Source organism: Convolutriloba macropyga, chromosome 7 (genome assembly GCF_964194025.1).
Source record: "Convolutriloba macropyga chromosome 7, txConMacr16.3, whole genome shotgun sequence".
Taxonomy (NCBI): domain Eukaryota; kingdom Metazoa; phylum Xenacoelomorpha; order Acoela; family Convolutidae; genus Convolutriloba; species Convolutriloba macropyga.
The window spans coordinates 11,727,920-11,740,589 of NC_134474.1; the positions used below are offsets into that span (position 1 = coordinate 11,727,920).

Sequence of the window (12,670 nt, forward strand, 5' to 3'; positions counted from 1 at the left end):
AAACTAGAATTTGAGGAGTCGAATCTCATCATGGAAAATATTTGTAGCTCTCGCTCTCTCTTTCGGTTGAGGTCTCTTTCTTTTGTCCTTCTCAATCACACTTTATTGCTCTCGCACTATCTCTCTCTCTCTCTCTTTCCTTAACTCTTTTGTTGATGCTGCACTTCAGCTGCTGTTATGTGGCGTGATATCATCTTCTATTAACCTCATAAACATTTAATTTTAAATGACCTGAAATGTAGGTTTTAGGAAATAATTGTTAATTACTCTCAAATGAATTTTGTAGCAATTATTTTAATCCTGATGGTGTCTTTCTATGCGGTTTTTCGCTTGACCGGTTTTTTCGTCTGACCAATTTGACTTTGCTTCCTCATAAAACGGGATAAAGAGGTAGCTCCTAGTCGGCATTAGGTTCTCCTAGAGCTTTTCAGCTCACTATTCTTCAAGTATGCGATTCACAGACTTTTAATTGTGGTGTAGAGATTGATCTTTATTTCTGAGAGATTGACCCCCCCCCCCCCACTATTGCCACAAGCGGAAAAGATCCCAGTACTAAAGTCTTCGTGGTTTTGACGTTTTTCTAGCTCTGCAGTCAACATTAATTGAGGCGGCAAAGTACCCCAAACTATTTATGGCACCATTAGAGTCGTTCTTTTCAGTTGCTGTGATGCGCCTCGAAATTTACTCTCATGCCCTTGTGCAAAAGTATCGTACTAGCTTGGTCACGAAAGCTGTTTTCTTTCAATTGATATTGTTCGTCCTGCTAGTAATTTCACCTTTGCTCATTGCGTACAGAACATCAGGATTTTGGATCAAAGAGAAATATTACACCGAGTCTCCCTATGTCACCTATCGACACGAGACAATAGTGTACGTCAAAACTGATGCTTCGCGATCCCTAGTTTGGACGACATATTCCGAACTCAATTCAGTACTTAGTGTTGAAGGCTCACTGTCTACCCCTCTCGTAGAATCCGCCGAAATTGACAATGATTTCGATGGAAAGAATGACTTTATCGATTTCAGCGTTTCCTTTCCCCTTAATTCAGGGGAAAGTGTCACGTCTGTGAACGCATACCTTTTCTTCAACTACCAGCTGAAATTATTCAGTCGCGTTGAAGTTCTCGGTCTGGCATTGATCCAAGAGCAAACTGAATCTGGGGCGCACAAGTTGTCGATCTCAGGTGACTTAAACTTCAACCAGAAGATCAACTTGCCGCATAAGGGGTCAAATACTGATTTCGCTGGCGAGTTGATCACTGATCAGTCTGCGAACTTTGATTTGACACAACTTGTTCAAAAATACAACTCACGAAATCTGACGACCGAGCTTGCCCATAACTTCCGAGGATGGCAGGAGGGTGCCTCCTCTGACAATATTTTTGTCCTCGATTTGCACGTGAACTACCCTGAACAGACATTGAGATACGAGCCTGGATTCCTGGAAGAGCTGAAATTTGCGTGGATTCAATATCTGTCAATCTTCGTCATTTTCCTGTTCGCTTTTGACAGACTCAAGACTTTTGTATTCCAAAATCAAGTCTTCCCCACTGTTCCTGTTGCGGCAGGAACTCGTCGTAAATTGTAGATACAATTCAACTTGAATTAGTTCCAATTTAATTCCTCTGTACAATTATTCCTCTGTTTGTAAATTTGTGTATAAAAGAAAGCTGAAAAGAATATATATGTAAATATCGAAAAAAATAGATTATTGTTTTCCTCTATCTTTCTGGTGTAATTCACTCGTATGATTTTTGTACGACTTGAGGAGCACCCGTACCAAAGCAGCCTCATCATTGAGTGGTAATATTTTTTCAGAGTTCTAGTTTTAAAATGGCAAACGTCATCAATTTCATTTCTATAAAAATTGTATCATTTGAACATAAAAAATAGTAAAACAGTTTTGGGTAAGATTAATTTTAGACTAGAAATGTTAGAAAATGGTTACGAAGCAATGATAACGCGAGATCTGAGCTTCATAGAATGTGGATTGAAAACTTTGCTCAATTTTGAGGTTGATCCCGAGGTTGTTTCATTAACTTTCCATGGAAACAAAATTGGGAAAATTTGCAATTTGGAGCGATACACGTGTTTGCGTCATCTAGATCTCTCATCCAATCAAATTTCGATAATTGAAGGCCTTAACAATTTGATGAGCCTTAGAACGCTCAATCTTTCCAACAATCGAATCAAGTCTGTTCCTTCTTTGATAAATTCTCAATTGGCAAAATTAGATTTGTCTTTCAATTCCGTTACTGATATTTCTGGTGTCACTTCTCTCATCAACTTGCAAATTTTGCTGCTGCAAGGCAACCAATTACGTGATTTAGATCACGTTACAAACTCATGTTGCGCGGTGGTAAAATTGCGGCATCTTGTTTTGCAAGACGAATTCGCTTCTAATCCGATGTGCAGCAAAAGGCCGAATTATGCAACGGTAATTTGGGACAGTTTACCGCAGCTAACTTCCCTTGATTTCATGGATAAATACAACCTTCAAATTGAAATCGACGATTTTGCGCCTCCCGGCGTTGAAGATTTCCTCGAGTTCTTGACGTCAGAAAATTATCCAACTTCGGATGATTCGACCGCGCGAAAGTTAACTGCTGAGGCTAGACCTCGAATTCTGCAGAATGTAAGCAATTATCAGAATGTCCAACACCAAATTCTGCAATCCCAGCTAAGGCCTGAAGTGCAAGATACCAATGTTTCTCGAGATCAAGAAAGAATCGACAATTTGGAACGACAGATAGCTTCGCTATTAGAGCAACAAGCAGAAACAAGAAGCGAACTAAAATCTAAAGGCAAGTTACCGCCTAAAACAACAGCGAAAACTGTTTCTAGTTCATCCGAAGCCGGCTTCGATTCAGTTTCGAACCCCGATTTTTCGACAAATGTTTCTCATAAAAGAGCGTCAACAGGTATTAACAAAAAACCTGGTGTTCTTATTAGTGGAAGTAACAAAACTGACCAGCAGACAGTTTCTTCATTAATGAAAGAACTCGAATCTGAAAAATCGAAACGTTGGAAAGCTGAGGAAAATGTCACTGGCCTGAAAACAAACCTTGTTAATTTGAAAAGTCAACTTAGTGAATCGAAATTACGTGAAACAGCATTAAATGCAACAATTACAGAACTAAAAGAGGCGATTGCTGAAGAACAATCGAAAATTGAAGATTTGCGAAAAACATTGGAACATGAGAAATCAAACAACGGAAACCGTCAAGAACTTTTAGAGAATTTTCAAAAAGAAAAGGCTGAGTTCAGAAAAGAAATAGAGATTAAAAGCTCTAAGATTACCGAGTTAGAAAACAGCTTAGTTACTGCAGGTGCAAAAGACGCGAAACGCGAGCAGGAAGCCTCGAGGCAGTTGAAAACATTAGCAAAAGAGTTTGAAAAGCTTCAGGATTTCAGCAAAACTCAAATTAACAAAAACAAAGCGCTTGAGGCTGAATTGGAAGATAAACAAACTTTATTAAAATCCAGGTACTCAATTGATAGCCCAGAAGTTCAAGAAATTGTTGCAGCTAAAGTGAAGGAATTTGAGTCACTAAAAGCGAAGGAAGTGGAATGCTTAAATCAGAAACTAAAAGAATCTTATGATCAATATCATGAACTTGAAGACGAATTCCGAATGGCGCTTTACTCCGAAGAGGCCAGATTCAATGAAGTTTCGCAAAAGCTAGCCGAAAGCGAAACGCATCTGAAAGACTCAAAAACTGCTTGCGAAACATTCAAACAAAAACACGAAAAGTCTTCAAAACTAGTTCAGGAATTGACGAACGTTGTGAAAGAACAGAAAGGACGGTTAACAGAGCTACAGAAATCTAAACAAGAATTCCAAAATGAGCTCAAATTGAAATCGAAAACCTACGATGAGCAAATTGAAGGTTTCAGAGAGAAAATTAAAGAATTGGAGTTGATGAAAAGTGACAAAACGAAACTTGCCGCTCACATTCAAGCCCAGGATTCCATTATAGAAGGATTAAGGAAAGAACGCAAACTATGGGAAGAGGAGCTAGCAAAACAAGGCATGTCATTAGCAGCCGATAGAGGGCGTATGGAGGTCAGAATCGAAAGTTTAGAGAAAGAATTGTTAGCCGAACGGAAATCCATGGAAAACGAGCGCGATAGTCTTAAAATCAAAACCAAAGTTATCGAAGACCAAACCGACACGATTAAGAAGTTGAAAGAGGCCATTATCGAAAGAGATAATACAATTGTGAAAACTCGCGACGAAGCTCTGAAAGAGCGAAAAGATCTCGAAAGCCAGCTTAATGAAGAAACAAAATTACGGCAAGATTTACAGGACGAAATATCTTTAAACACCGAGCGTAAGCATGCTTTGAAAGACGATATTGAAGCGCTACGATCAGATTTGGAGGAGAAAACGTTTGCTTATGAAGAACTGATGAAGAAATGGAAACAGAAAAGTGCTCTGATTGGCCAATTAGAAGTCCAAGTTAAAGAGAAAAAGTCTGAGTGGGATAAAAGAGAAAGCGAACTGATTTCAGAGCGTGATCAAGCTATTTCTGCCGCAAAGTCAGCCGTGAACAAACTTACAGAGACAGAATCGAGGTTAGAAATTGAGCTTAATGAAACGAAATTAAAATTTGAGAGCGAAAGAATGGAACTAGTGTCGACTTGTGATCAAAGAATCGAAGAGGTCGAGGCTGAAATGCGGGAAATGTTGAGAGAACACGAAAAATACAAAAAAGGAATGGACGCTAAGTTTAATAAACTGCATTCAGCTATTTCAGATTTTCAAAACAACTCAAATTTATAGTTTCAATTTTAACGGAAAGATCTAAAGCATTTTGTGATCTTGGTGCCTCATTGAAATCACAAGATCAATTTTAGTCTTTTTGTTTCCTTTAGTGTTCTGTAAATAATGTAAAGTGTGTAAAAATTAGAATTAGTTATGTTGGATGTTTTCATACAAAAGTCTAAACGAGGTTTACTTATTTGGTGTTTTTGTAATCGAAATCGGTCAAACGTTCGGGAATGACTGTCACGGTGAGGTTGATACGCTATTTAAATTCGATTTATTGCTCGACCCTACCTTCGTGTGAGAAACTATCTATATAACAAAGACACGAATAGTACCTTTAGAAAACCAGGCATGCATAAATTTGAGAATTCCCTGAATTTAGTTTTTTCCCGGAATTACATTGGAGCTGATTTTGGACAACGTCCCATTTGTTGCATTTATCCTCGGATTTAAACTAAATATGCGGAATGCAAGTTGTTTCTGGATAGTTATTCTTCATTTTTATCAAAAGTTTTCAGAAGATTCAAATTATCAAAAGATTTAAAATAGTCGGAAAGGTCAGCTATTTGGGCGATGTGTTGAATTAGTTTCAGGGTCAGTTTATGCTATCTTGCAAAATCTGCTAATAAAGTTGTGTCTGGTCTCGTTAGAAAGCCGTTAAAATGTGGATCATCTTGGTGGTACCGGAATTTCACAATTTTTGAGATTCGACTTAGTTTTATGCTGCACCTTTCTTTTTCGCCTAACAAAAAGCCAAAGCTACCAAATACATGTCACTACGTTGCAAAACCTACATTTGATCGAGTGCGTTTACTCGAAAATGGCACTATTAACCACGACAATGAGGTAGAATTATTGTTAATAGCGTGTGTAGACATTTGTGGCAGTAACCAAATTAAGTTCAAATTTGATAAAAAAAAGTATTTGTCACCTTTACTCACGAGTCGCAACTTATTCACACACATTTACACCGTCAATTCTCCACACCACCGCTGCCGGCCACTTACAGTTGCTAATAACCGCGATAGTTGGCACGTCAATAAGACCGAAATGCAAGAAAAACCAATTTGTGATCAATTAAACAAATATCCCGCGCAATACTAACTGTGGATTAAGAATGGCCAAAACAGCCTCAAATTTGCCATACGTAGCTTTTGGAGCAATGGTAATTATTCTATCAATTTTGCTTTTTTAAAAAAAAATTTTTGGCTACTGACACAATTCAATTTAAGAACAATTAAATAGCCACAAGAGTTGTGGCTTCAGCGGGTCGATTTGCGCCTTTTTCAGCCTCTTGTCGGGCATTTTCATCCATTTGAAGACCGAACCTCGAAATTTTGTTCCTACTCTCACACTTTAATGAGAGGGAGAATACAATATGCTAGTTCGTTTTTTATTCAGTCAAGTTTCATCGGTCGATCTATTTGATATAGAGAGATATAATTCAGGAAGCCGCAATATGATCAGAAAGACGTTTGTAGCATATTGGAATTGTATTTTTGTTGATTTTGAGGAAATATCAATGTTATAAAGTTTGTGAAGTTCGACAGCGGTTGATTTCTGCCCTTTTCCGTACATTTGATGCAAGGTTTGCTATCTATGCTATACTGTTTTTTGTACATTATATCTGTAAATTATTATTTTCTATAATGCTGTTGCTACGTTTCCACGTATGCAGACTTTCTATATCAGCTTCCTGAATGCATATCGTCAACTCTGGAACTGCATTTCAGTTAGAAACATTTATAGCTGGAAAGCTGTACAGATTTCTCGGATTCCACATATTTATATCAATAAGATAGTAATTTCGGTTATCCCGTGTACTTTTTTTCGGAATCTCTGGATCAAAATAAATTGCTGTCAGCAATTGTGCTTCACTACATATTGAAATTTGTTATTTGTTAGTAATAAAAATCTGGAATACAAGATTTTGCAAAAGTCTCAGTGAAACAAAATCAGTTGGAAGTTACCTGAGTCCGTATTAATCTGGCCTCGGTACTCACCAGATAAGTTTTAAGAATAATACATTTTTCATTAGATGCAGGTGATCATTGATTGTTCATTGAATTGAGAAAAAATAGTTCTTGCACTAATAGTTCTGTTGAATCTTCGAATTAATTTTTTGTTGCTAATTTTTTTTTATGAGGAAGGCCTTTTATGTAAGGGTAGATTGTTTTTAATTGTTAAGAATTGCTAAATGACTTGCATTTTTACAATACCACTGCCAACGCTGTTTCTTCTAAATAGGTTTGAAAAGCCTTTTACAATTTTGTCCAAACCAAATTTTTTTGGAATTTTTTTTATAATTTACTGTGATTTTTAGGTGATCTTTTTACTTTGCTGTTATTTTGTGTTCCTTTTTTTCTTTCAATTCGTTTCCAGTTTGATTTATGGTTTGGATTTTAGCCTTTTGGCACGGCAAACGGACAGTTTTGCTGAAATGAACAGCTTTGAAGAGTTGTTCAATTATGGGATGACCTGCCGGGTACCTAATTTTTTGAAGGGTACCTAATTGTTCATATTATGATAATTAATGGATGCTTAGGGTATTTTGCATTGGGTAAAATGGCAGGATGGGTAAAATGAAATTGAGTAAAATGGTATTGGGTAAATTGTCCTGACACAGTGTGAGAGATACAGAGGTACAGAAGACAGCGCAATCTATATATTAATTCAGTGTCGACATAAAAGGCACCATGTTTAAGCTCCTAATCTTTACATGTCTTAACAGCCCCTAAACATGCTTTTCGGCAAAAAGCGACTGGCAACAGTCGGATTCGAACCGGGGTCCGTGAGTTAAGAGGCAAAAGCGCAATGAGTTGAGCAAAGAAACAGATGAGCCGCGTATTTATCGGGATTTTTGTCCATTAACGTTGCATCCGTTTCCACTTTCTCCAATTCCCTCCTTTGTTAACAATTTTTTGTGCTCCATGCCTTTCTCCTGTCACTATCTATCTTCTATCAATCTACATATTAAAAATAATTCGAATACCTATACCACCATGTTTAAGCTGCTAATCTTGTAAGCTGCCTCTTAAATATACATCAAAGCGTTTTGATTCGCATGTATTTTGAAAAAGGTCAATGACCGAAAACTTGACCTTGCCAAAAAGTAAATGACCGAAAAGTTACCTATGCCGTAAAGGTCAATGACTGAATACTGAATGTAAAAATGGTTCATTTTTGGAAAAGCTGCCTATGACCGAAAAGCTGTCCTTGTCAAAAAGCCAGTGACCGAAATGTAATTTATGCAATAAAGGTCAATGACTGGATAGCCGCGGATGTTTTTAATCGGAATTTTTTACGCTGAATGTTTGCATGACCAATTTTTAAACAATTTTTTGCTTATTTTGTTTTCAGTTTTGCTTGATCTCAGTCTCATAAAAGTTTTGAACAACTGAAGTTAAATTAACTGAATCTTTTGTTGCCAGTGTTTTTTCAGAAGTTAGGCTGTGAAGAATTTGGTCTATTTTTCGTTTTTACTTTCGAAGGAAGATCTTTTCTCTTCCGTTTCTTTCTTTCTTTGCTCCTTTTTCTTTTTATTTTCTCCTTCATTTGTTGTTTTTGGTTATATTTCTTTTTCTCTGTCTCTTCTGCTTTTTATCTTTCCTTTCACTTTCTTTTCTCTTTCTTTTTTCCTTTATGTCTCCTTTTCTTTTGCTTTTCTCTTTTCTGTCGTTCTGCTTTTTTTTCTCTTTTTCTGTACTTGTCTGCGTTTCTTTTCTCTTTTTTAATCTTTCTTTTCTCCGTTTAGTCTCTTAATGGTTTTTCTCTTTTTCGTTCCTCTCTTTTTCGTTCCTCGCTTGTCGTTCTTTCCTCTTTCCTTTCTATTTCTTTTCTCTTACTGTACTCTTTCTTCTCTGCTTTTCTTTTCTCTTTGTTTTCTCTTTTCCGTTGTTTTCGGCCTTTTTTTCTCATCCTTTCTCTTTTGTTCCTGTTTAGCTTCTCTCTTTATTGTCTCGCTCACTTTTGTCTTTCTTTTCTCTTGCTTTTCTCTGTCTTTTTTGTCTTTGGTTGTTCTTTTCTCTCATTTCTTTCTGATAGTATTTTCTGCCTCTTTTCGTTTTTTGTTTTTCTTTTCTGTCTCTCTCGTTCTTTTTTCTGCTCTTTCTGCTTTCTTCTCTTTTTTGCTTTCTGTCGTTTTCCTTTTTCTTTTCTGTATTTCTTTTCTTTTTTCGCTATTGCTTTTGTCTGTTTTTTTTCTGTTTTTTTTCTTGCCTTTGTTTTCATTCGTTTTCTCTTTCGTTCCTCTGTCGTTTCTCTTTATTTTCTCGTTCTTTTCTCTTTCCTTTCTGTTTTTTTTCTACTGCTCTTTTGTGTTTTTTCTGTCTTTGTTTTCTCTCTTGATTTCTTTTTCTTGTAGCTTGCGTTTCTCTATCCTGTCTTTCAATTCTGTCTCTTTTCTCTCTTTCTTTTAACTCTTTCCTTTCTGTTCTTTTTCCCTTTCTTTTCTCATTTGTTTCTTTCTGCTCCCTCTTTCTCTTCTTTCTCTCCTTTCGCCTGTTCTCTCTCTCTCCTGTTTTTCTCTCTTACTTCTCTCTTGCTTTTCTCTTTTCTTGCTTTTCTGTCTTTTGTCTTTTTTTTCTGTCCTTGGTTTCTCGATTTGTTTTCTCTCTTTTGTTTGTCTTCTCTTTCTTTTCTTTTCTTTTTTCTTTTCCCTCCTTTCTCTCGCTCTTTTTTTGGTTTTTTTCTTTCTCTGTTTCAGTTGGATTCGAACCGGGGTCCGTGAGTTAAGAGACAAAAGCGCAATGAGTTGAGCTAAGAAACAGATGAGCCGCGTATTTATCGGGATTTTTGTCCATTAATGTTGCATCCGTTTCCATTTTCTCCAATTCCCTCCTTTTTTAACAATTTTTTGTGCTCCATGCCTTTCTCCTGTCACTATCTATCTTCTATCAATATACATATTAAAAATAATTCGAATACCTATACCACCATGTTTAAGCTGCTAATCTTGTAAGCTGCCTCTTAAATATACATCAAAGCGTTTTGATTCGCATGTATTTTGAAAAAGGTCAATGACCGAAAACTTGACCTTGCCAAAAAGTAAATGACCGAAAAGTTACCTATGCCGTAAAGGTCAATGACTGAATACTGAATGTAAAAATGGTTCATTTTTGGAAAAGCTGCCTATGACCGAAAAGCTGTCCTTGTCAAAAAGCCAGTGACCGAAATGTAATTTAAGCAATAAAGGTCAATGACTGGATAGCCGCGGATGTTTTTAATCGGAATTTTTTACGCTGAATGTTTGCATGACCAATTTTTAAACAATTTTTTGCTTATTTTGTTTTCAGTTTTGCTTGATCTCAGTCTCATAAAAGTTTTGAACAACTGAAGTTTAATTAACTGAATCTTTTGTTGCCAGTGTTTTTTCAGAAGTTAGGCTGTGAAGAATTTGGTCTATTTTTCGTTTTTACTTTCGAAGGAAGATCTTTTCTCTTCCGTTTCTTTCTTTCTTTGCTCCTTCTTTTTCTTTTTATTTTCTCCTTCATTTGTTGTTTCTGGTTATATTTCTTTTTCTCTGTCTCTTCTGCTTTTTATCTTTCCTTTCACTTTCTTTCCTCTTTCTTTTTTCCTTTCTTTATGTCTCCTTTTCTTTTGCTTTTCTCTCTCTCTCTCTTTTCTGTCATTCTGCTTTTTTCTCTTTTTCTGTAGTTGTCTGCGTTTCTTTTCTCTTTTTTATTCTTTTTTTTCTCCTTTTAGTTTCTTAATGGTTTTTCTCTTTTTCGTTCCTCGCTTGTCGTTCTTTCCTCTTTCCTTTCTATTTCTTTTCTGTCGTACTGTACTCTTTCTTCTCTGCTTTTCTTTTCTCTTTGTTTTCTCTTTTCTGTTGTTTTCTGCCTTTTTTCTCATCCTTTCTCTCTTTTGTTCCTGTTTAGCTTCTCTTTATTGTCTTGCTCACTTTTCTGTCTTTCTTTTCTCTTGCTTTTCTCTGTCTTTGGTTTTTCTTTTCTCTCATTCCTTTCTGATAGAATTTTCTGCCTCTTTTCGTTTTTCTCTTCTGTCTCTCTCGTTCTCTTTTTCCTCTGTTCCTTCTGCTTTCTTCTCTTTTTTTGCTTTCTGTCGTTTTCCTTTTTCTTTTCTGTATTTTTTTCTCTTTTCGCTATTGCTTTTGTCTCTTTTTTTCTGTTTTTTTTCTTGCCTTCATTTGTTTTCATTCGTTTTCTCTTTCGTTCCTCTGTCGTTTCTCTTTGTTTTCTCGTTTTTTCTCTTTCCTTTCTGTTTTTCTTTTTTCTACTGCTCTTTTGTGTTTTTTCTGTCTTTGTTTTCTCTCTTGATTTCTTTTTCTTTTAGTTTGCGTTTCTCTTTCCTGTCTTTCAATTCTGTCTCTTTTCTCTCTTTCCTTTAACTCTTTCCTTTCTGTTCTTTTTTCCTTTCTTTTCTCATTTGTTTCTTTCTGCTCCCTCTTTCTCTTCTTTCTCTCCTTTCGCCTGTTCTCTATCTCCGGTTTTTCTCTCTTACTTCTCTCTTGCTTTTCTCTTATCTTGCTTTTCTTTCTTTTGTCTCTTTCTTTTCTGTCCTTGGTTTCTCGATTTATTTTCTCTCTTTTGTTTGTCTTCTCTCTTTCTTTTATGTTCTTTTTTTTCTTTTCCCTCCTTTCTCTCTTGCTCTTTTTCGTTTGTTTTTCTTTCTCTGTTTCATTTGTCTTTTTTGAATTTTTCCTCTTTCGTCCACCCATCTTTTCTCTCTATTTTGTCTTTTTTTTCGGTCATTTTTTCTCTCGTTTTATCTTGCTTTTCTCTCTTTCTCTTCCTTTCTTTTCTGTCTTTCTTCTCTTTCTTTTGTCTTTTCTGTCTTTTTTTTCTCTCTTTTTCTTCTGCTCTGTTTTGCTGCCCTTTTTCTTTTTTCTGTCGTTTCGTTGTCGTCTGTCTCGTTTCGCTTTTTCGTTTCTTTCTTTTCTCATTCCTTTCTGTCTTTCTTTTCTTTTTTCTGTTTTCTCTCCCTGCATATCTTGTTTCTCTTTTTTACGCTCCTTGAAAATGCAGCCTAACGTATTACATGCGTTACGCTACGACACCATGTAGAATTTCGTTGTCTGTACAAGTCTTAGCGCTCCCTAATTATAAGGGTCAGCAAAGCCGAAAAAAGTTGAACACAAAATTGCTGGGACTTGGAGGTATTATACTAAACCAAACACATCGGTAACGTAACGTAATACCTGTGGCTGTTGAACGAGGGGCCTGTGTTCCAGCCCGAGGTGGTAGAAAAAAAATGAATTTTAAAAACTTTTTTTTCAAATGATCTTGTTATACTTTTGCGGGCCTGCTAGTATGGTTAAAAGCTGAATCACACTCTTTAGCCTTCTCGATTTTGGTTGCTCAGTTTCTCAAAGGTATTTTTAATTTTTTCTCCAGATTTCTTTTGAACAGCAGCAAATCTTTCAATTTCTATCATTTTTAATTTGGTTTAAATTGGCTTTACGGGCACAACGCAAGATTTTCCGAATCTTGCGTTTTGCAGTGAGACAGTTGGTCTTTTTCATCTTTAACATCAACTTTTACAAAATTAGGTTTCAAAATTTTGCCGCTTTAATTAGAACTGTTCCAATCAACTGTGGATGGCAACCTGCCAGCTATAATTTTAAAATCAGCCCTTTATGACACTTGGGCGTCCTTCACTAATTGAAACGTATGGGTTGGCACAGTCGATGTTCATCGAACAGCAGACTTCAATTCTCCGAGTTTAAATCTTTCAGGAACAGTGCATTTAATAGTATCACTTTTCATATGCAAATGCACTGATGAGTCGAAAACTTATGAACGGGAAAGTGGAGCTTGCAACAAAATGCCATCAACTTCTGGGTAGAATCAAGAGAAGATCAATAAATTTCCACATATACGGTGAAAAAGATAGCAAGCTCATATACTCGCAATTTTAGCATTGCAATCGTTCGTCCAG

The 12,670-nt window shown here is 36.3% G+C and overlaps 2 protein-coding genes across 2 annotated transcripts; both read left to right on the forward strand.

Annotated features, from left to right (window-relative positions):
• Positions 1-663: 663 nt before the first annotated feature.
• Positions 664-1,724, forward strand: LOC142342095 (transmembrane protein 231-like). Its single transcript, XM_075393283.1, has one exon. The coding sequence runs from the start codon at positions 668-670 to the stop codon at positions 1,586-1,588; it is 921 nt and encodes a 306-aa protein (XP_075249398.1). The 5' UTR covers positions 664-667; the 3' UTR covers positions 1,589-1,724.
• Positions 1,725-1,926: 202 nt separating this feature from the next.
• Positions 1,927-4,929, forward strand: LOC142342605 (leucine-rich repeat and coiled-coil domain-containing protein 1-like). Its single transcript, XM_075393996.1, has one exon. The coding sequence runs from the start codon at positions 1,931-1,933 to the stop codon at positions 4,784-4,786; it is 2,856 nt and encodes a 951-aa protein (XP_075250111.1). The 5' UTR covers positions 1,927-1,930; the 3' UTR covers positions 4,787-4,929.
• The last annotated feature ends 7,741 nt before the right edge of the window (positions 4,930-12,670 follow it).

Excerpts from the sequence above, each read along its gene's own strand:
- LOC142342095 (XM_075393283.1), top strand. The coding sequence starts at position 668 with ATGCGCCTCGAAATTTACTCTCATGCCCTTGTGCAAAAGTATCGTACT.
- LOC142342605 (XM_075393996.1), top strand. The coding sequence starts at position 1,931 with ATGTTAGAAAATGGTTACGAAGCAATGATAACGCGAGATCTGAGCTTC.